Source organism: Glycine max, chromosome 3 (assembly GCF_000004515.6).
Source record: "Glycine max cultivar Williams 82 chromosome 3, Glycine_max_v4.0, whole genome shotgun sequence".
NCBI lineage: Eukaryota > Viridiplantae > Streptophyta > Magnoliopsida > Fabales > Fabaceae > Glycine > Glycine max.
In genome coordinates, this window is record NC_016090.4 from 1,829,643 (window position 1) to 1,854,243 (window position 24,601).

General features: G+C 31.9%; 3 protein-coding genes across 5 annotated transcripts; 2 read left to right on the forward strand and 1 right to left on the reverse strand.

Moving 5' to 3' along the window:
• Positions 1–3,595: 3,595 nt before the first annotated feature.
• LOC100790551 (ubiquitin-related modifier 1 homolog 2) lies at positions 3,596–7,376 on the reverse strand. Of its 3 annotated transcripts, XM_041014330.1 has the most exons (4): positions 7,032–7,376; positions 4,331–4,406; positions 4,166–4,248; positions 3,596–3,809 (listed from the first exon to the last, which is right to left on the reverse strand). In XM_041014330.1, exons 1-4 carry the CDS (start codon positions 7,052–7,054, stop codon positions 3,692–3,694), a joined length of 300 nt encoding a protein of 99 aa, XP_040870264.1. In that variant the 5' UTR covers positions 7,055–7,376; the 3' UTR covers positions 3,596–3,691. The 3 variants fall into 3 exon arrangements, 1 of the variants encoding a protein (XP_040870264.1); XR_005890867.1 differs by lacking the exon at positions 4,166–4,248 and having other exon boundaries at positions 3,596–3,806; positions 4,331–7,221; XR_005890868.1 differs by lacking the exon at positions 4,166–4,248 and having other exon boundaries at positions 4,331–7,221.
• Positions 7,369–10,569, forward strand: LOC100793724 (peroxisome biogenesis protein 16). The gene is made up of 8 exons (XM_003521359.4): positions 7,369–7,633; positions 8,131–8,188; positions 8,536–8,752; positions 8,869–9,164; positions 9,267–9,535; positions 9,698–9,765; positions 9,893–9,954; positions 10,077–10,569. Exons 1-8 carry the CDS (start codon positions 7,565–7,567, stop codon positions 10,136–10,138), a joined length of 1,101 nt encoding a protein of 366 aa, XP_003521407.1. The 5' UTR covers positions 7,369–7,564; the 3' UTR covers positions 10,139–10,569.
• Positions 10,570–19,612: 9,043 nt separating this feature from the next.
• Positions 19,613–21,200, forward strand: LOC100814309 (transcription factor TCP9). Its single transcript, XM_006576319.3, has one exon. The coding sequence runs from the start codon at positions 19,866–19,868 to the stop codon at positions 20,874–20,876; it is 1,011 nt and encodes a 336-aa protein (XP_006576382.1). The 5' UTR covers positions 19,613–19,865; the 3' UTR covers positions 20,877–21,200.
• The last annotated feature ends 3,401 nt before the right edge of the window (positions 21,201–24,601 follow it).

Consider the following 24,601-nt stretch of genomic DNA (forward strand, 5'->3'; position numbering starts at 1 on the left):
CAAAGTGAGGGATCTAACTCTTGTCATATTTAAAAGACCTAAGTTTCTAAGCACTTTTGCCATACTTGTGGATATGGTCTCGGTTGCTAGCTCTTTGCGTATAAATAAATATATCATCTTCTTTCTGGGTGAATGTTAAAATTTCACATTGAAATGATGCACATTGATGTCATGGAAAAGGTCCATGGTAGTATTTAAAAAATAGTAATTGAAATACAACTTATGAGTCTTGATGATATTAAATTAGTATCAAATATACTAAAAAACAAATAATATATTAATGATAACTTGTAATTTTTAAATAAATTACCTTAAATTTATAAGAAGAATTGATTAATGTATGCTTTACATTATTATTATTATTATTATTATTATTATTATTATTATTTCACGATACTATATATTATTTTTAATTTTTAAATTTAACATAGTAGTTTAAACTATTATTATTATATTCAAACAAAATATATTTTTTTATTGATGTTTATTTAAAACTAAAATAATAATCAAAAATAAAAATTTCTAGATAAATTATCCTAAATTTTGATCTAATTAAAAAAATCTTAATTTTATTCATGTACACATTCTAAAAATTAGTTACAAATATAAAAATAAATCCACACAACATACAAGTGTAAAATCTACTTAAGAACGAAAATAAATCTTTTAATTTTGGCTTTTTACAATTAACAATAATTCTAATTTCTATCCATTTTGAAATCCAAGTTGCATAATAAGAGTGTTCTATTATCTCTCAAATTCATTTTATATAAATTAAAAGAAAAACAATAGTATAATAAATTTGTCATGTATTAATTAACATTTTTACTTTACTAGTTATTAAAGCAAACTAAATATGATGTTTATGTAGATGATAAGACAGGCTAGATGAATTAAAACCTAAATCAATCTTGTGTAGGAAGTGGTAGATTAAAAAGTATGATTATCAAACTCTCGAGTTAACTCGTTAATTCTTATGAATTTATGAGTTTACTTATGATAACGGTGAAATATAAGCTAATTTGATAGTCAATTTAGATTAATAAGGGGGTGTAATTTTTTTACTTTATTATTGTTTTTAATGAAATAATGAAGAAATTAACATCTTTGCTATTTTTTATTAGCAAAATTCAAAAGAAGAAGGTTTCAAGTGTTTTAGAGGAAAAATTGATGCAAAAACGGAAAGAAAAAGCCTTGAAGAAAAATTGAAAGAATTGGAAAGTCCGCTTAGCGCGCAAGATAGGCTCAGCGCGCATTCTCGCTCAGCACGCAATACACGCTTAACGCGAAAAAGGTCCACGAAGAAGCCCAAAGGTGTGCTTAGCGCGAAAGCCAGTGTGAAGTCAGCGTGACACAAGGTCTATCCCTTGAGGGAAACCCTCTCTTTAGTCATTCCTCCTTTTTTTGTTACTAGTCATCCATCATCTTCTTCCATTCACATCAATCACATACAGTGTAAAACTTCTCATGACAATGAGAAGCTAAATCCCCTTTAGTTAGGACCTGACAGGCCTAAAAAACCAACAGATGTATTGTAATGTTTCATATCTATCTATGCAATTAGGTGTTTTCTTTCCTATTATCCTTTCTTATTTTAATCATATATCATTCATTCTTGTATCATCTTTAGGGATTAGTCTCTCGGGAGACGGTAATCCTTAATAGAAATACAAGGAAAGTCTTACATACATTAGTTTTAGGGTTATTCATTGGGAAATAGTAATGTCTAAAGAATTAGAAAATGACATCTCAACATTGCATTGCTAGGGATAGAGTAACTTTGTTGTGTTTCTGCATACATCTTTATATTTTTTATGGTTTCATCTTTACAAAGGGATTTGTGAAAGAGAATACATAAATTAGGCTCTTCATCATGTAGGATCCGGGTTGAGATTAATAGATGTGAGTAGGAAAAATTCACAAAAATATACAATAATACATCTTAGGCAAATAAGACAAGTTAGGTCCCAACATTATCATATCTTGAATTTATCTTTCTTTATCTTCATCTTATCTTTTATTTTTCTTATCTTACCTTTCTTTATCTTCTATTTTTTTTATCATCTTTTAATTTAAATATTTTATCTTTATATCTTTTATCTTTTTTTCACATCTTTATCTTATCTTTCTTTATCTATTATTTTATTTCTTTATCTCTTACTTGTACATTGAGTTTACATCAATATAAATACAAAGTTTCTGTGGATTCGACACTTGGACCTGCCAACGAGTTAACAACTTATCTTATGTGAGTTGACTCATATATAAACTCTAAACTCATTCTCCAACAACATCAAACCCTTGTTGAAAAGTTTGTTTAACATAATTATGTCAAAGTAATTATCACTTTTTAAGCTATTTAAGGCATTTGGATAAAAAAAAAAGTTCACCCATAAACATATTCTCTGTAACAGTTAATGACATGATTTTAATCAAATATATATTTTTCTTTTAAATTAACGAATCTATCTATTATGGTTATTAAAACAACTAATTTATTACCGACTAAGCTATGTTCAATTTTATTTTTAAAAAAAAGTCATCTAACTACAAATTATGTATAATAAATTTACTGTTATAACAATTTTAAAAGTCATGGTAGGTAAAAATATCGGAAATTTTTTACAGACAATACCTTGCATATCTTTTTCAAAATTCAAATATTTTATTCAGTGTAAAGCATTGTATAGCTGACAAAAAACGTATTGCATAATTTAAGTATTCATTTCACCTAGAGGTTGGAAAGTTGAAATCTTTAAAATTGAAAAAAAAAACTGATAAATAAACAGTTTCTGGAAGGGATGAAATCATGAAAGTACTTAAGTTATGTGTATTGAGTATAAAGTATAAACACAGTTATTGGAGGAGCTCAAAATACAATATCTTAGATCCACACATTCAAAATGAATTTGAATGTAAAAAAAAAATGTAACCGATTCCAAACTTTGTGAAAGTTGGGTTACTGAATTGAGTTTAATTTTTTTATATTATATATTTTCAACTAATAAAAACTCATTTTTAGTATAATTTTAAAGATAGTAATCTTAAAAAATAGCAATTTTGCCGTTCATAACAGTTTATGATCTAAAAAAAAAAAATAGTTTATGATCGGATGACCTTGTAACCTTATCCTGTTAAGTTTTAAGGCATATATTATTTTATCGTAAAAGAATTGCAACCGTTCAGTTTAACGAAATACATTTTCTTTCACTTTTATTGCTAGTTACACCATTTCATGAAAAGCAAGAAACAAGTTGAAAACATTATAATAATACTTTTACAATTACGAGTAAAAAAAATCCTTAAACCAAATTATACCGTTAAGATATTCATCATCCTAATTTTCTTGGAGCTAATAATTTGAGCAAAGGTCAAAGATTCTTAACTCATTAGTGAAGCAAATCATGGATCAGACCTTACAGTGGTATACAACGCCATAACCAAAGATACATACATCATCATCCAAGTTCCGTTGGATCAAACAAGTAAATGTTACTTTGTTAGACAAGTATCACATCCTTGCCAAAATCCGTAAATTTTAATAACCAAATTTGATTTCGGTAGAATTAAAGACTGTGAAGAGCACCTTGCATACTAGGCTATTAACTAGATTCATTCATTTCATAGCCACATTGTTTAATTATCATAGTTCACCATGACTTCATAAAAACAATGGTAACACTACTATGCCCTAACCACCATGCAGGGTTGATATAAAAACCACCACATCTTTGTCTTCCAGTGATGTGTTGAGCTGACCACTTAGCTCCCAATCACAATCATTCACAAGGACAAGAACTCCAGGTCTCCTCCACAACAAATCGCATGCAACCAAAATATTAATTAGCACCATAATATCATAGGTAATCTTAAATTAGCTTAAGCAAAAATATTTCTTTGTCCTCAATTTCTCCTCCTGTCCAATTAAATGCCTGTTCTGTGTGCTAATGAGGAACCTAACTAATTACTACACAGGAAAAGACTCCTTTAAAGTGAGCAACAGCATATTCACATTAAACCATTTACCTGGTTAAGATTACAATACACTTCAGATTAAATCAATGGTAAACATACCCTTGCTCTCTTCATAAACAAGCTAGCTTTAGAAGATCTTCCTTCCTATTATCAATGCTTAATCCAAATGTATTCAGATTATAAAACTTACACAGTATTTCCTTTCATGAACATTTCAGGCCTCTCCTTAATCAAGTTGGTTCGTACCCAAGCAAGCAAATCTTTCATGATTAACTCAGAAAGAATGAAGACAACTTTATAAGAATGTTAAGCATGTTCCTTATTATTGTTCAATAATATTTGAGTTATATAGTACCTTGTCTTCTCCATTGTGTTGCTCAATATTGACATTATGAATCTTCTTGGAATCACAAAGAAGTTCCAATCCCCCTCTGTATGTCTCAACCATTTTAACAAATAAGACAAAAACTAAGAGTCTAACCTCAAATACATATTATGACAGATTGTAAGGTGGACCACCATCATAGGAGATTCACCATGCATCACAATTTACAATCGTTAGATTAATCTATTACAGGCTTATTATAGACTTGCCCTCCGCAGATCTCACCTTCTTCTTCGACCAATCTCCAGCTGTTCCTCCATTGTCTCTTCATCACTAACCACCACTGCCACAAATGCCACCATCACCCACCCATAGTTTTTAAAGGATGAAATTGACATCGATGTAAAAAGTGTCAGCAATGGACTCAATGATGTCAACAAGGACCTTGGGCACCTTAACCAATCCACCATGCCCCGGAATAATCCTCTTGGGTGATGGTGTCGATGAAGCATTCTACTCAGTCCCTAGGGGGAAGGGGCATTGTGGCAAAGGAAACAATGGAGGCCACAACAAACGAGTGCTGGAGGTGCACAGGAGAGCAAGTGGAATTGCATTTGGTCGAGAAAGTGGAGAATATAATAGGATACGAAATCTGGAACAAGTGACTTCTAGAAGAACCATTCACTCCTCCTTCATCAAAGGCGTTTCTCATGAGTACCTTGAGTTCGTCGATGAAGGTGGAGTAAGTGAGGACTTCTTCTAGAAGCCTCTTGTTTTGAATTTATAGCCTATGATCTTCTCCACATGGTCAAGAAAATGCAATTCCAACTCTCTGTCACTGCCAGCAAAGGAGACTTGAAATTGAATTTCATTGAGCAAGTTGAGAATATAATACAATACAAATTCCAAGACAAGTAGCTTCTAGAAGAAGCCTTCAGTCCTCCTTCATTGAGGGAGGGTGTTTCTTGCAAGTTCCTTGAGTTCATCAATGAAGGAGGAATGAGTGAGGACTTCTTCTACAAGCCTCTTGCTTCGGAATTTGTAGTATGTGATCTTCTCTACATGCTCAAGAAAATGCAATCCCAACTCTCCTTCGCAGATAGTGCAAAGGAGAGAGAGTTGGAATTGAATTTCATTGAACAAGTGGAGAATATAATACGATACAAATTCCAAAACAAGTGGCTTCTAGAAGAAGCCTTCACTCCTCTTTCATTTGAGGGCTTTTCTTATGAGTTCATCGATGAAGGAGTAAGGACTTCTTCTAGAAGCTTCTTGCTTCAGAATTTGTAACCTATGATCTTCTCCACCTGCTAAAGTAAATGCAATTCCAACTCTCTCTAGGCCACCAACATCAGCACCTCACCTGCATCACCATTCATCGCGACCTCTAGAGTGCAAAATCTGATGAAGCAAGGCTACTATAAGCTTGAACAATATAGATTAATCTAACGACTATAAATCGTGGTGAATGGCAGACAGTCAGTACACAAAAAAATATTTAGCCCTAAAGACCAGGCTTGTAATGTATATAAGCTTCTAAAAATATACATGAGTTGAACAGCAAAAGTCTCCTAGGGTCTTCAACATGGTATTTGCATCAAATGAGAAACAAGAAATCTCCAAATCTCAAAAATCAATCCTAAAAATAGTTAAACATTAACAAAAGAGGGAGAATCTTTCCTGACCTTTCCCTCTGCCGATTTAGCACTATCAATTTCTTTACTTTTAGGGTATGTTTGGTTTAAAGGAATGAAAGGGGTGTTAAAGTGACAAGAGATGAAAGATTTGAATTAAAGTAGTGTATAGATGTGCAACCCACACCAATTTCTAAAATTTTCATCTCAAATACACCCAAGATGAAAGTAACCAAACACTACCAGTCAAAACAGCTTTACTTAATCTCTCACGGTATTAGACCTCTTATGGCCTAAAGGAATCACTGTAGCGATGCCTAAGGTTATACAGAATAACTAGAAACCTGAACAAAAAATGTTTCCTTGTAGCTTTATTAACAAAAAATTGGTAAACTGAATGAGGAACATCAATTCAATATCCGGAATCATCTTTGCTTATATCTTTCAAGATTGTGACTTTTCAGAAGGAACTCTTACTTATTAGAACTTGCTTTCCATATTATGTCGGAAACCATAAAAAAAATGTCGGAAACCATAAATGTTTCCAAAACATACGCAGAATGATCACTTCTATTAGGCTCCCTTTGTTACATCAAAACGGAAAAAATTTACCCCCACCTAAAACATAGCTCTATCATTAAGGCTCCAGTTGTTTGTTTGATCAGAAATATCCTCCATAAAATTCCTTTTATACATAACAAAATCTTTCTGAGCATACCCCTATGCAAATTAACCAGTTATACATGAATATATGTAATCCAAATACCGCACCATATAATCAACACAATCAAAGAACAATGCCAAGGAATAAAAGGAAATCAGATCACATGAGAGATCAAGTAAATAGGATTAACAAACATTAGTAACATTTGAAGTGCTAAAATTTCACCCAATATTAATATTCACATTCTCAGATAGTCAAAAAGACCAATCACCAAAAATTATAAAAAAATTACAGTTTTATCAATCTCGGAGAAAACCATCACATTTATCAATCTCGCCATTTAAAAAAGTTGTTTTTTTATGAAAAATAAAAATTAAACTTTACGAAGAAACATAACAAGCAGTGACTTTTAACAGATACAGCATAGAACTACCCGAATTCAAGTGTCAGCTGCATGTTTCACAACGTTTCCACAGAACCCCCAAAACCCCAGAGAGAGAAACAAGCTAAAGAGGAGAGAGGAAGAGAGAAGCAGCACAACCTCTTCCCTCTTCAGAATCAAACTTCAAAAGCCGTCACTTTTTATTCTTACGCAACCACAGAAACCAACATATATATAGCACAAACTTAACCGCACCATCAATGCTCATCACCAAATCTCAACCGTCCATTTTCTTAAGAGTAAAATACTCTCATCCAACGGTTTACAAGAAAGAATGTGTACAGATCAACGGTTAAGATCAAAATCATTGAATTCCCCAAAATACCCACGTTATCGTATCCCATCGATTCCTCGTTTTCTCTTTTCTGATTGATTTTTTTTTTTCTGTTTGAAAATTTGAACCCATCCTTATTTTAGGCAATTTGTGTCGAAAGATTACATGTTGGCCAACTGGGTCGCTTCCAATACCTTCAGATTTTGGTTGGGTTTCGTGCTTTTGGAAAATTCGTTGAGTTTCTGAAGCTATGGAGGCTTATAAGAGATGGGTGAGGCAGAACAAAGAGTTTGTGCACTCCATGGAGTCTTTGGCCAATGTAAGGTTCCATTTTGGATTATCAATTTGACAATATTGTTTTTTGTTAAATTTAATGTAATCATTCCATTGTTGAAATTTTTAGCCAAAGGGAATTTTTGAATTAGGTCAGGTCTTTGTGTTGTTTGCTACTACTTACTAATTGTGACATTTATAACAGCACACAAAATTCTGGGGAAAATGGTGATTCTGATAAGAATTTCGTGGGTTTATAAGTTGGCTATAGTTGTTGCATTAGGTGCTATTTTGTTTTACTTTTTTCACTCATGATCATGATTTCGTTGTTTCATTTGTAAAATCTAAAAATTTGGAATTTTTGTGGCTGTTAGTAAAAATATATTTAGTGAAAGTGATGTTAGAAAATAAATTAAACAGCCTGTTTTGCTATGATTGTTGTTTTCTGGTTGTTCAAGTCTATGGAGGCATTGTGTTGAAGCATATTTTGTTGTAGAGTGTTTGTGAATAGTTATCTTATTGAGGGGTTGAAAATGTGGACAGGGATTGACATGGCTTCTTCCTGAACGGTTTTCTGAATCAGAGATTGGACCTGAAGCAGGTATTGTGAATTTTTTATAACTTTGGGCTACATCTTTTGAGTTTCATTGTTATTTTCGGCCAGAGTAGAAGCTTTGATGTCCAATTACTTGTTCATGTTGATCTTGAAAATACTAACTAGCTAATTAAAATAAATTTACTTTGCAAAGCCATGTGTATCCCTAACCTAGTTTACCTGTTGCAAATTTCAAAAGTCATGTTAACATTCTTCTAGTTTACCTATATTTTCTTTAAAATTTAACAACTTTTAATTGCCCTCGCTATTTCTTTAATTATTTTTCTACTACTATATTTGGCTTATGATATAGAAATTTGTGCCTTGCTGAGAAGATCTATGATTTCATGCAGTAACAACCATTCTGGGAATCATCACAGCTCTCAATGAACATATAATTGATACAGCTCCTAAGCAAAATATTACAGGCTCTGTCAAGCCTTATTCGTTTCCTTATCCATTATGCTTATCTGCATTAAAGGATTTGGAAACATTAGTTGAAGTTGTGGCACAGCAATACTATGGTGATGATAAGAAATGGAATTTCCTTGCTGTTACTGAAGCAACCAAGTAAGCAGAATAATGTAATTTAGCATAAGGCTCTTCGTAATATCCTCAGTCTGTCATTATTTATATCTGTAGTCATTTATCTGTTTATCTCATTATCTTGAGTCACTCTAAATCAGGGTACTGGTTCGGTTATCTTTGTTTCGGAAGAGTGGATATAAGATGCTGCTACAAGGAGGGGAAACTCCTAATGATGAGGAGCATTCAGATAGTTTTACCTCGCAACATCATATAGGCTTAAAGCCCGATGTGCATCATAGGCCTGGTTATATGAAAAACAATCTTGGTGCAAACCCAATGAATCTGGAAGGAAGAGCACTATCTGCTCTAGTTAGATTTGGAGAAAAAGTGAAGGGATCAGATTCAGTGTGGTTACGCAGGGTTGAACACCAACAAGCAACTATGGAGCCTACAAGTAACCTGTTCTATAGATATTTTTAGCATTAGTTAGCAAGTGTAAACCATTATAATGCATGAGATATTCAACTAATATTTGTTTCCCCCTGCATTCCTACAGCTTCAAGTGTAGATAGACCAACACTTCTCACCATATTGTCCGAAAGGGGTCTTCGTGGGGCTCTGTTTTTGATTGGAGAAGTTCTATTTATTAGTAGACCACTTATTTATGTTTTATTTATTCGAAAATATGGTATTCGGTCATGGACCCCTTGGTTTCTTTCACTGGCTATCGATTGCATAGGAAACAGTATTCTTTCACTGATGACATCGCCTGTGGCTGGTGGGAAGGAGCGAATGTTTCATCTGTCTGCCCCAGAAAAGGATGAGGTTTGTGTTTCTTTTAGACAGAAAACCATACCACATAAGATGCACGGGTCTTAATGGTCTTCTGCATTAAATCTTGGCCATTAATACTGCATTCTGAACTGTCTTATTTTCTAGTAATGTTCTACCCACTGAAAAGTTAATGCTTAATTAGTTTTGCTTCAGGTTAAACGTCGAAAGCTGCTATTTGTTCTCTACCTAATGAGAGATCCATTTTTCAGCAAGTATACTAGGTAGCAATGATTTAAATTGTGTTCTCATTTTTTCCATTTCTTTAACATTTTTAATGCTTCATTTTTTGCAACGTGCTCCTTCTAAGTTGGAGAAAAAATTATTCTAAATTTTTTTAAAATGTTTTAGGCAAAGACTTGAAAGCACTGAGAAAGTTTTGGAACCTATACCTGTCATGGGATTTCTCACAGGTGAGCTTCATACTTATTTGTTTGCTTTGTTTCCCTTTTAGTGCCTTACTTTCTTGTCATCATCATTTCAGCTTGATAGACTACTTTAAGCATCTGATCTGTTTTTCCAATGTATGTTACAGCAAAGCTTGTTGAGCTTATAATTGGAGCTCAAACACGATACACTTACATGTCAGGATCATGACATAAAATCCAGAACAAAGGCCTAATTGCCCTCCAAGACTTTGGGAAGATAGATATCCTTACTCTTCTGCCACACTATCTCCTGTTACAAATTTTTCAAATGATGAAGAGATATCAAACCTGCTACTATTATGATTGAAAAATAACAAACCATGCAAGCTTGAACATTTCTTTTGCTTGACAATTCCCAACATAGGTGTTAAGCTGCAACCCATGTGTGGTACAAATTGTTTGCAAGGATGGCTACACGATCAACAACTCAATATAAATTGGAATATTTCTTTGGGAGGTTTTGTTCTACTTCTATTCACAAAATAGAGGTGGGTGAGAATTACACTTGTAGTTCTGAGCATCAATTGGCAAGTTAGAATGTGATTATTGAACTCAGAAAATTATATTATATTCAAACTTGTTAACAGTTATAACTCTTAAGCCTATCTTCCATCAGCATCCATGTGTGATCAAATGTATATTGAATTATGCTCTATTTTTTTTATCACAAAAGAAGGTATATGAACTAGTAGTTTGGTAAGAAAACTACATATGTTATAGTCCAATGTTACTGTAAACTACTCAATGTCTCTGTAATAGTATAGTTTGGTAAGAAAACTATATATAATACTTTCATATTGGAACAAGGTTTGCAGTAATAATACTTTCATATAGTTTATAATACTTACATATCTTATACTTTCATATAGTTTGGGACTGAAATCCCAATCTCGTTTCAAAACTCGAAATTATTATAATATAATAATAAGGTTTAAAAATTGTTTTTGAGAATTTAAATGAAGATTTTAACTTTTAAAGATTAATTTCATAAAACTCTTATATAATTTTAAAGTAACATTTCCCATTTCTTAACATTTACTGTTTTTTCCATAAAAAAATATTTACTGTTTAAAATTATAATTCCAAACCTTCTCACAGTATAAACTATTCTTCCCATTTTTGCTATTTTTCTTATCATTTTTTTCATTGTCATTACTATCACTACAATCACTGCTACTATATTTGTTCTTACAGTAGTTGTCTTCATTAACTAAGCTTGAATTATATCAGTTTGCTTAACCCTGTGATTAAACGGAATAGTTCACATTGGCCTATGATTAAAATGGACCAGTCAGCATATGCTTACATTTTATTTTGTGCTGCATTGTATTTGACTGGTGTGGGTTGGACCAACTAATTTTAGGTTAGCCCAAAATGAATTTCTTGTTAAAACTTTCAATTGTTAAGAAAATTTTAAAAAATAAGTATTTTTTATGTGGGCAAATAAGTCGAACAGTAATTTCACAAAACAAATTTGTTTTTGTGAGTCATGCTAACGAACCCGCATAAATCTACAATTAAATGACCTAAACCTCTACATGATTCAAACCAAAGAGGATACATAACTAGTCCACTGATCATGATTCATATGCCCATGCCCACTATTATAATCCAATAATGAGTGTAGTTCAATTACCAACTCAGGTCCTCTCCCACACAATACATTTTGAAAAGTTTTTTAGTTAGTTTTTGATAAAAACTCTCTCATAGCTAACATTAAAATCTAACTTTTTTTAGATAAATATTTTTTAAAATTGCAATAAAAATATCACATTACTTTTATTAAATTATTTAATGTTATAAATAATTTATAAAAATATCACATAATTCTTTAACTCCTAATAAATTTATATAAATATTTTTCAAGAATATTATGATCAACCAAACCAATTTTATTTATTCTAAAGAATGTTATTCTCGGAATTTATGATTTCTAGGATCATAATTCCCAAACTTGGACATGAGAAATTTCTCTCATACCAAAATTTCATGCTTATTTCAAGTAATATCTATACATGTAAACATATGGTAACCAAAAAAATATGGAACCATTGTTGGTAACAAAAAACACTATTTTAATGCTAAAATCAACTACCAAAAAACAGTAATTGAAAGTGCTATCATTTAAGTAATTTTTAAAAAATATATTCGAAGATCTTTTTTTTTTTTGAAGATATTCGAAGATCATTCATATATTTATTATAAAATATGATAAATATGTAATCGCAAATTATGCCCATGCTCATTTAATAGGTAAAAATCTATCTTATTATGAGTAATTTGGGTGGATGTTCATTAAATCTAGGACCAAATATCATCCTAATTCAATTATTATACCAAACATGTCAAAGATAGTAACATACATTTTTAATTATGCATTTAAGTCATCTTTAAATCTAAGATATTAATGTATCCATGTCACGAATTTAATTTTCTAAACTAAGGTCCACACTTTAAAGAAGAAAATATATGGTCATGATTATTGATTAAAAGTTTATTAAAAAAAATATTGATTAAAAAAATTAAAGAGATTTTTTTTAATAACTTCACTCACACACACACAAGTATAACACATACTATCACTATCTCAGGAACAGATTTTTCAATTAACAACTTTAACTCCATATTTTCCTTTTCTCATTATCAATTTAGATGAGTCAAATCTTGTAGTATTTTATAGTTGCTAGATGAAGGCGTGGAATTTAATAATAATTCATTCATCATTCATCTGGGTTTAAAACAATGTACCACTATTTAAGAAGATTAAATAAAAGCAGACAAAACAGAATTCAACTTGGCAAAGTAGTTGGATGAAAAAATGAAAGAAGGAAAATTTTCTGTGCTACCTAATCTTAGCATAAGTATGTATTTTTGGTTACATAAGTAAATGTTTATTAAACATAATCAATTAAAAATTTATGTTTTTTTAAGATAAAAATTTAAGTTAATATTAAAACAATTCTATTAAGATTTTTTTAATATATATGTGTGTTTTTCAAGACATTCCGGTTAATTTTTTTATATCAAACACTTGTGATTGAATGAGATAATTTTTTAACTTTTAGTTAATTTTCAACCACTTGTTAGCTTTTCAATTATCTTTCAAACATTTACTTAACTTTTCGACTAAACTAATTTTATCCAACATACTCATACTACAAGATAAATGAATTTTTTAAACATGTGTGATGATAAGTGTAAAAAATTACTTTAATGTAAAATATAAAACTATCTTTTATATATATATATATATATATATATATATATTAAAAAAGATTTTATTTTTATTTTAAATCAGACATCATGAGTGTCCTCTAACACAATACTTTAAAAAAATAATATTATGTACCATATGTGAGTATTATGTCTAAAAAGAATGATATGCCTTGAAAATCGAGCACATACTCTCTTGCCCAAATACTTTGGGTTATTTGGAAAAGAATTAATGTCTTGGCGCAAATAAAATATAACCCTAATGCATAAAAGTTGTTTTTACCAGGATTATATTAATGCTAAAATTACTCATTTCTTGCTGTCATGCCCATTTATCTCTCACCACTCACCAACAAGCATCGTGGATCAAGCTTAGAAGGGGGCCCCTCCTATCCCATAGAAATAAGCAAACCCCATTCTCATCCAATGGAATAGTTCTTCCCACCATTCACAATAATAAACACCATCTACATTCAACCTAAAAATAAAGACATAAAAAAAAAAAAAACCTAAACGAAACAATTACGTCATTAGGAGTAGGCAAAAGTTGGTAGGATAATAAAGAATAAACAAATCAAGAGCAAAATTAAAAAAGGAAAAAAGAAACACTTTGTGTGAGAGAAGTGAGACTGTGAGAAGGAGTGCCCTACACCATAAGTTGCAGGAAATAGGGACCCACCTCCCTCCAAAGGTCCCCCATCCAGAAGCCAGTAGAGAAGAGGTAGTAGTAACTTAATAAATAAAAATTTATAAAATTATAGAAAAAACAAGTAGGGACCACTTGAGAAAATGGGTCTTGGTCAATACCCAATTTGCCAATAGAGGGTCCCAATAAGGGTGGGAGATGGGGAGTGTGATAATTGTGGGACCCACTTAGGGGCCACCACTATTTTTTTTTTTTCCTCCCATTGTGGTCCACTTTCAAAGAAAGTGAAGTGAGGGGGCAGAGGCACCCAAGTCCCAACCAAACCTGCACAGCAAGCCCATGGCCCTATATCTTTGGGGGTGGTGGGGCCCACTTGGGGGGTGAGGGAGCAAGAGGGACCGTTGGATTGATGGAAGAGTGGGACCCACGGGAGGGCAGTGCGCACCCAGAGCCATAGAGAGAGAGAGAGAGGAGTCAGAGTGATTTGGAAGATAAAGTGGGCCTGTGTGTGGGCCCATGGGCCAGGCTAGCATCTCAGCGTGCGCACCGGTGCTTGTTGGCGCCACCACCACACACTCTTGAGGCCCCAATGCACCCCTCTCTTCTTCAACCCCTTCCTGGCCCCCAAAAGGTGCATGGAGAAATATGGACCCACCCATCACTTTCTACATCATGGGTACGTGGATAGTGAGACAAACTATGACTAAAAAATTAGTTGTATGATTTTACAAGTTTAATAAGCATGTATTATTTTCCTTTTTTTTTTTAAGGTGTCTCACAGTGAGAAATTAGGTCGAAGCATATTATCAAAGTAACAATTTTTTTTTTATACACATGATTAAAGAATTAAAGAATTCAGTCATCTACCAATCCTATTAGACCTTATTGTTGACTTATACTTCAAACTTTTAAGTTCATCTACCAACTCAATCATTTACCTTATAAGTATGTTTGTTTTTATATTTTCTTAACTATGCAAGTGATGGATCGATGACAGAGTTTTGTACTATCTTACTTTATCTTGTTTTTGGTATTGGATTGAATTAGGAATTTAGGATACTGTGAGGCTTCTTAATTGCCAGCTACTGTGTGACATAATAGCTATGAGAATGAGAGGTGAACGCTATATCAATATCTCTCGATCGTCTCAGTTAATTTTGGGAATTCTGCTTTTTACTTGTTTGCTACAAAATATAGTTTTGTTTTGTGTTCATTAAAATAGTGTTAGATTTATGCTGCAGGTTTTATTATTGGATTATTTATTAGTGTTACTGTGAGCTTGTAGAGTTTAAAGAGGATAACATTTTTCTCCTCAAAATTGGTAATACTACTACAATACTGCTGATTATCATAATAATCCTGTCGTTAAACTAGCCTTCTATACCAAAAGAAGAGAAAAGGAAGCAGATGGTTAACCTTGGTTTCCTGTATGAATATTTATATATTTTCAAGAATATTGAAAATTATTCTGTCAAATGATAAACATTAGAAAGTCGCATAAGAATTGGATTTTGAAGAGAAAAAAAAAGAAAAAAAAATCACTTATGACTTGTAAGAGTTGTATTGTCCTGAAAATGAATCAAGAGTTAGAATTTATTTGTTTGGCTTTTCATCATAATGACATGGCATGCTTATTGATTCTTAAGTGAGTGAGTAGTCCTTATCACTTTATTTCATCCTAACTATCACTAAATACTATCAAATTTATGATTTTGTTTTTCGAATAGTAGCATTACTCTAGCCGGAATTGATAATTGGGTTTGGAGTGAGATCTATATTCCCTTTAAGTACAGAATTTTCTTAACAAGGTTTCTTCTTTTACTATTTAAACTTGTTTGATTTTCTTTAAATCATACGTAAGCCATGCGCATAACATAAGTTATTTTTTTTAATCGTCAAATAAGTTTTGTATTATATAAAAAGGTACCAGAACTAAGGATTACAACATGCATATCATATCCCAACCATATACATAAGTTAATAAGTGTAAGCTCAGATAAAATATATGATTCTCATACAATATATTTTTAGTGAGGGATGAAGAATTTTATGTGATTAAGTTTCGAATTGAAAACTAATCTTACAATTGGTTTAAAATATTAAAGTTTATGGGAATATATTAGGCTTTTCAATTGCTGTGGTTATAAAAAGAATTTACAAACATAAGGAGTGTATCAAACTAAAATTATTTTGATTGTGAAAAATAAACTACGAATACAAACTATTAGAACATATTTAAATAATCAAAATTAAAAATATTAAAATATAATTTTTTTTAAATGTTCATATGACAACTAACTTTAATCATGACATCCATGTATGTATGATTGTACATGTGGGTGACCAAAAAGGCTTGGCTCAACAAGTCAATTATTTAAAACCACTTTATTAGGCTAGTTGCACTAGGATATTCAACCCATCAACCTGTTAGGGGATCCCCATGTTTTAGCATGCCAAAAACGAGCTCACAGTGGGTTGGGGTGGACTGGTGTACTGGATCAATATTTTTTAAAAAATTTTAAAATTAGGTATAAAAAAATAGTGTAAGGTTTCAAATTCTTGAAGCATTTTAGTATTTTTATTATTATTGAGAAATATTAGTTTATTATTAGAATGTTATTAGAAGAGATCAAATCCACTGCAACTTTTATCCTCTTTTTTTCTTTTTTATCATTCATGATCAACTCACTTAATCTTATATCTCCTTTTTGAAACATTTTAATATGAAAGTAATGTTATGTTTAGGACCCAATTTTTAAGTTTGGATTGAAGGACTTAAAAAATGTTATATCTTATATATATTTATAATAATTTGGCATTTTGACCTTTAAATTTAAAATTTATTATTAATTAAAATATAAAATTGTAACAATAATTATTAAAATATATTTGAACAATAATACAAATTTTAAAAATCTTATATATTTTTATAATTTTAAGAAAAGTAGATATAAAATATAAAGAATTACGTACAATTTAGGTAAAAATATAATTTTTTGTAATTTGTAAAATTTGAAAGCTACATTTTTAAGAAAAAATATTATCATTTGCACATAATTTATATCCAGTAAGTTACCAAATATAAGAAAAGATAACTTAAGTTGTATTTCAGTTTTTTTTAGGGAATGCTGTATTTCAGTTGCTACTATAATTTTAACTGATTTGTAATCTTGTGTGCATCAAATATGAAATAGAATTATAACTTCTTTTTATTTAAAGGGAATTATAACTTTCGTTACTCCTATTTTATTTTACTTTCGTATCTTTTTTCATTCTATCATATTCTCACCACAAAACCAACCCATATTACATATGCTAATAACACTTATTTTTAGTGTGAGAGAGATCACAAATACTTCTCACTTTACTAGATTAGAGATTAATTTTATTTATAATATATAATTTTTATTGATGCAAGAAAATTTTAAGTACAATAAAAATTGAACATGAGTTTCACATTTAAGTAGATTATTCTAACTAACGTGAAGTGGATTTTTATATCACAGTACACCAATCCCTTGCATTTTTTTTAACGAGTAAGCAAATAGGGACAAAAGCTAAAATGAAATAAGAAAAATAACGCCTAAACGAAAACAATTCTATATTATAACTAAGACCTAAAATATTATCTAAACGAAAAGAGAAAAGAGAAAATATTAAAAAGTTAAACCCCACAAATACACTCAACTTGAATAGTTGAATTTCTAAAAGTATATTGACTTGAGTTTTGTAGAATATATATATATATATATATGAAAGTCCTTGAAACATTCCGGAGAAAACCCACCCTCTCTCCTGAACCATTCACTATTTCACACGTCCTATGATACAAAACACACATGCACGTAGCACACGCTCATGCTATTGACTTTCGATTTCAAGTCTTCGTCATTGCACGCTGTCTTTCATTATTATTATTATTAATTTCACTTCCCTTTTCTTTTCTTTTTTCTTTGTGCTCTTTGTTTTCTTTCACTGAATATATATAATTTGTTTGACAGAAACTTTTCTCAGTCCAAAAGTGAAAGCTCGTTGTTTCATGATGTCATTGCTCCTTTCTTGCTCATCTTAATCCTCTCTATAACAAAGGAAACTCCCCTCGATCACTTCTTATTTGATTATAAACATGATTAGAATCTTAGACTATAAGTGATATTTAAGATGTTCCATAAGTTTTGAACTGTTGAACTGATTATAAAATTAATATTAAATTAATGTTTATTAACATTTAATTTTTTTTTGTTTCATTCTCAAGGATTTATTATAGGGAGATCAAATTTAAATTTGAATTCTCTCTCACTTGAGTAATCATTTTTGTTCACTTTTCATTTATTATTTTTTCTTCTTTCACCAAGAAATATCATCAGTTTTATTCATATAATCATATTTCGGCTAAGTATGTGGTACATATTTCGTGTTTTAACATAAATCTCTCCTATTGTTGGCCATTAGATATGTATGATTAATTAAATGCATCCATGCCTTTAAACTTAGTGGGTATGGGCAATATGTCTTCTTTTTAAGATGTTGGGTACGTGTAAGGTGTCTAGTCCAATGAAATTTTAAATTGGTCTTGCTAGCTTCTACAAACAAAACTATCGTTTGCATGCAAATATTGTTTATTCAAAACAATTCCAACTTGCCTGGGATCAATTATCTCTCAAGTAGCGTTACGATTTTAACTCCCGTCTTCGTAATATAAAAGCTATGTATACCAGTTTCATTCATTATGTATGAGGTCTCATGAAAATTATTGAGTAATTATTATTGATATGCAGTAACTTTATCTTTTATTCCTCATCAATTTCATTATATTTATCATTTTTTTCCCTATTTTTATTTTTTGTCTTTCTATTTCTCCAACCTAAGGTGGGTGAACATTTATAATTTTCCAAAATAATTTATCCAAATATAAAAATTTATAAAGGGGGCTAAAATGCCTTTTTTTTTTAAAATTTACCCAAAATAATTTAAATTTTTTTCCTTTATCACACAAAAAAGGTTTCATCTTCAACTTTTAAAGTATTTTTGTAAGATCAAGACGATCCTTTTATAAGTTTACCACATTAACTTAGTGCATGTTTAAAATAAAATCACATTAGAGACAAAATATAACTTTTGCTACGTTTTTTTCTATTTTGAAGTGATTTTGTTGCTACAACGTTGATCTAATGTGTTTTTAAACACGCTAATTGATCAACTTGATAACATTAAACAAACTTTATATGTAAGATGTAACATCAAATGTGTAATTATTATGTCAATCAAAATTAATATTATTAATAAAAATAAAAACAGATGGAAAGACTAATAATATAATCTAGCAATGACATTTTTAAACAAGAAAATAAAATCTTCTTAAACTTACTCCACCAAATTGAAAACATAAAACAAGATAAACGACTAAAATACATTTTACCCTTAAAAGAAGAATCATTTTCCTTATCCCCAAATAGTTCACGCCATCATCGATTCATCATGCAAGAATCTTATCAAGTTCAGTTCCATTCTTCCATACCATTTTTTTCTATCTTTTCCCTTTCTTTCTTTTTCTTCTTTTCCATCTTAACGTTTTCTGCAGTTGCCAAATTAAGTGACTCAATTGACCAAAACTCCCCCCCCTACCACATGGGCCCCATCACGTGCAATAGTCCTAGTCCTCTCCATGGGCTCCATCAACGATCACCGTAGATTTCTTTCCATGTAAAAAGTCATGGACGGTAAGGGCCCCCCCCCCTACAAAACCACCCCCTCTCATTCTCCCTATATATATAGTTACATAATTATTATACACTCACACTCCCACTCTCATAACCCAACTCAAACACCAACTTTTATCTTTTACATCCTTAAACACTTGGTGCTTCTTTGGTTTACCGAAGATCCTAACGACCCATGAATCAAAAATTTCAAATTTTTATTTTTCAAAAAAACGTGCATGTAAATGTGTGTTTGTTCAATTTAACGTTGAAACTGTGAGTTTGTTTCATACGTTGTTGTTGGTTGTGTTTTTCTTTTTTTACGTTGTTGTTGAGTTATGGCTGATGAAGCTTCTGGAGATGTTGATCTAAGGTTGGGAGAGCCCAAGGGGCCTAAAGAGGAGCCCGAGACGGAGGAGGGGTCCGCCATACGTGTGATGCCGGTGGCGGTGCACGTGCCGGCGGGGATGTCTATGTCCATGTCCAAGGCTCTGGCCCAGGCCCAGGTACAGGCCCAACCACAAAAGCGGGCCTCCATCAAAGACCGCCACACCAAAGTAGAGGGGCGAGGCAGAAGGATCCGAATGCCCGCCACGTGTGCGGCGAGGATCTTCCAGCTGACCCGAGAGCTCGGTCATAAATCCGACGGCGAAACCATCCGGTGGCTCCTCGAGCACGCCGAGCCCGCCATCATCGCCGCCACCGGCACCGGCACAGTCCCCGCCATCGCGATGTCCGTCAATGGAACGTTAAAGATTCCGACCACCTCACCTTCCGATCAAGAACCCGGAGAGCCGCCCGAGAGGAAGAAGCGCAAACGACCCGCGAATAGCGCCTACGTGGACATAAACGGCGCCGCCGTTTCGGTCTCGGCCGGGCTCGCAAGCTCTATTATTAATAATAATAACCAAAACGCAGCAACGACGATGACGACAACGATGGCAATTCCGCAACATACAGCAATTCCGTTGCCGCAAGGAATGGTTCCCGTGTGGGCCATCCCTTCAAACGCCGTCGTTCCGGCTGCAGGAGCTTTTTTTGTGGTTCCTCAAACGGCGTCGTTTCAGCATCAACCTCAGTTTTTCACCATAGCGAGACCTATCTCCGAGTTTGTCTCTTCCATGGTCACACCCGTCGTTCAGCTTCAACCAACCTCGATAAACTCTTCCACCAACACTAACTCTAACGCTTCCTCCACTGCGCCGTCGTCGAAGTCCCCGGCGAGAGCCACCGTCATGGCTCCGACAACCACCACCACCACCACGAGGCAGATGCTGAGAGATTTCTCGTTGGAGATTTACGACAAGCAGGAGCTGCAGTTCATGTCGCGCGCGTCTTCCAAGCATTGAGAGAATTAGAAGAACGTTGAATCTGGTTTGTATCTTCGTTTCCGCCATGAACGACGACGACGACGACGTCGTTGCTGCGGGAGAGAGAGGAAGAGCACGTGCGCACGTGCGGCGGGATTAAAAAATGGTGGGGACCACGTGTGTGTGTGTGTGGGTGTGGGTCAACACGAAAAAAGTGGAGGGCATGGTGGGGACCCAGTGCGGGGTACTACATAACCAGCACCAGAAGATCAGAACTACGGAGAGAAGTTTTTTCTTTAGTATTTCTCAGAATAATAATGTCCATGACAATTAATTAGAATAAATTTTAGACTTTAATTTTCATGTACTAGTATTTTTTTTTTCTAAAAAAAATTTGACTGTCACAATTTAAAACTAAGGCAACTATGAATTTTGAGATAGTATTCATAAAATTTAACAAAATATTTATTATATATGATATGATAGTTTATAATTAAATGATAATATAAAATTAATGTATATCGGCTTTTATTAGAATAAAACTTTTGGTACTATTATTTTCTCAACTGAAATTAAATTTTTATTTAAGTAATCTATTGTATGTTTCTTTTTAGTGATAAATTTAGGGGTGATAATGACGCCCCAATTTAGATAAATATGTCTATGAATTCAAAGAACATTTATATATATAGATACATTTATCTTAATTTAGAGGAATAAGTGAGAATTGGAATTTGAATATATTTAATAATGTTATTGTTATCCTTTAATATAAACTTTTTAGTTACACTCCTTAATACTTTTTTCTAACATTTTCATCGGTTAAAATTTATTAAATTAAGAAAATTAAATATGATATTAGACTCACAAAGACTTATAATTTTAATTGATAAAAAAATATGTTTAAAAAATTGTTTTAAAGAATTTTTTAACCTTTCTCAACCTTTTATCATGCGTAAAATTTTAATTCTAATTAATAAACAGCACCAAAAGTTCTTTTTTTTAAAAAAAAAATTAGAGTTAGGGAAGGTGAAACTTATGCAAGTGAGGTGGTGTGCTTTTTTTCTTTTCTTTCTTTTTGTTGGTGAGGGTGGGATGGGTCCACCAAATGGGATGGTCAATTGGTCATGGGAGGGTGAGTGCGGGACCCAAAGGGTAGGAGTGTGAGGGCAATGGGTGGACCCCACGGGACCGTTTATGCACCGTGAGAAAATAGATTTCTCGGTTATCTTTTATTCAGCTATTTCATTTAATTTGTGTTAATAATTAATTTTATTAATATTTAATTTTGTGATTTAATTTAAAATTGTGTAATTTTCAAGAAATAACACCGGAATAGTAAAGAAATCAGGTCCGTTCGCCGCCTTTCCAAAGTGATCCCTCCTGCGCGAGAGAGTCCAGAAGGACACGTGTCACCCTTTGGCTCGTCGACAGGTGGGACACCACTTTTACCCTTCGACACGTGGAGGTTTCGCAGGGGTCCCACGTTGTTGGACACGAACGCCACTTTATTGGTTTTAGTTTCCTAGGCCCGAAGAAAACGTGAAGCAAGATTAACATAATAAAAGATAGAGATAGAAAGAGAGAGAATGAATGGTATCGGTTGCAGATGCATGAAATCTTATTTATTTATTTTTTCTTATAATTTAGTATTTTTTATTTTTTTTTACTTTCGTGTTTTTACAGTTTTGTATGTTTTAGTTTTTAAAAATAAATATAGTTTAGTAAACTTTTTTAAGTAAAAAAGACTTAAAAAAAGTCAAGTTACAGGAACTTTTTCTTGCTTAACTTTATAGAGCTATTGGGTCATGATAAAATGGTTAAGTAGTAGTGTGCATAGATTTGTTGTGGATGGTGCTGTTATGTTATGTGTGTTTGTATTTTGGCCCTTGGAGGGGGCTACTTTGAGTGCTCTTTTTGTTGCACCGTTCGCAATAAATGAACACGTTTTGTAACGTCTTTTCCTTCATTTAATTTTCAGATTTTATTTTTTGCGTTTGACAATGATATGCGTAATGAGGGGAATTGAATTGAAGCTGCCCATGATCTGACAATGTTTATTTAAATTGAGAATAAATTTTCTTTAAAAGAGCTTTGTCGTATTGAACTTGAGTTGTGAGATGGGATGTGATGTTTTTTCTAGTTATGGTTTTCCCAGATGTTACTACCTGTATATTTGAACTTGTAATCTTTTTAAGTTCAAATGTAAGCGTGTGTGCCCATGTTTCAACCGTTGACATATATGTAACATATTCTCCCCAAGGGCACACTTCTCTTAAAATTGAAATTAAACTTGTGGTATCTGCTGGAAAATCATGTTAATTTGGGATTAGGATTTAGGAATTCTTTTCTCATTAGAGAAAACAAACAGAGATGTTTTCTTTGTCTCTCTAGTGGGGAGATAAGTCTAACTTCAATTACTTTTAGGCATAGACAGAGAAACAAAGAGAATTTTATCCCAATTGTTTTTCTAATTTGAGGTAGTTAATAAGTGACACATACAAAGGTACGAATAATATAGTTTTCACATTTTATGAGGTACACATATTAATTTGGTTTTTTCTTTCATCAACAATAGAGAGAAGAACCTATAATATTCCTTATTGCCGCAAACTACCATCATTTCTTAAAATCTTTGTGTAACTCATCTGTCCTTAGCTTATCGAACTTTAATTTGAGTTTTTTTTTTTCTACCTTTGTGGTTAGGTCTCAAGGTTAATTAAGGGACTATGTACCTTATTAGTAGTCATTGATAAGTACTTTTTCTATCTATCTCTTGATGGTCGAGTACCGACCACTGACCTTCCACTCATAACACTTGCGATCTCAGGAATTATAACAGTCACCTAAGAATTATGAAATATCAATCATGCTTTATACTTCTTTTTTTCTCTGTTTTATTGTGCAAATATAATTTCTCAAAGAAAAAGAATAGCGATTTCTTCAACAATTTAATTAGCTAGAATAGTATGATAGTCTAAAAAAAATTATATTGCTATTCAATTACATGTTATTATGTATTGTAATTTTTTTCACTTATAATAATTACTTTAAAACTCATATAAAAATGATTTTTTTTAGTTGATGATTATTTTTTTTTAACAATAACAATATATGAAAATTGAACTCTTTCTTAAAAAGACTAATATTTTGATATATTTAGTGTTTATTTGGAATAATTTAATTTTGGGTGAAATATGTTTTTTTTTTTTTTGCCATTCTAAAAATTTTCAACCACTTTAAAAATGGAGTATTTTCAAATTTTAGGGACAAAAATAGGATAAATTTGTTTTAGATGACTAAAACTAAATATAGAATATTCTGCTGGAACAAAAAATATATATTATCCTTTAATTTTTCTAAAAAAATTGTATATTTTCTTAAAATCTTCTTAAGAAATGGGGGAGAATCTTTTATTATTTTAAAAATAAACTAAACTAAACATATTTAATTTCAGATGAGCAAGATCTGAAGATATACATTCTTTGTTGCCTTTAATTTCTATGAAAACAACAAATTAACATATGAGTATTGAAATTGTTTTTTTCACAAGTAAATGGATCATAATTTCAATTTTTTTTAATAGGAGACCCCAAATATTATCTACATGCAGAAAATAGTATCAAGTGCATGTGTAAAGTAAAATAACTCTGAACATTTATTTTCCTAAATATTTAACGCAGATATACCATAGTATCAGCTTTAGTGTCATTTGTTTATTTCATCAATTTGAGTGGGAAAGACGGCTTGTGCACTAAGCAACA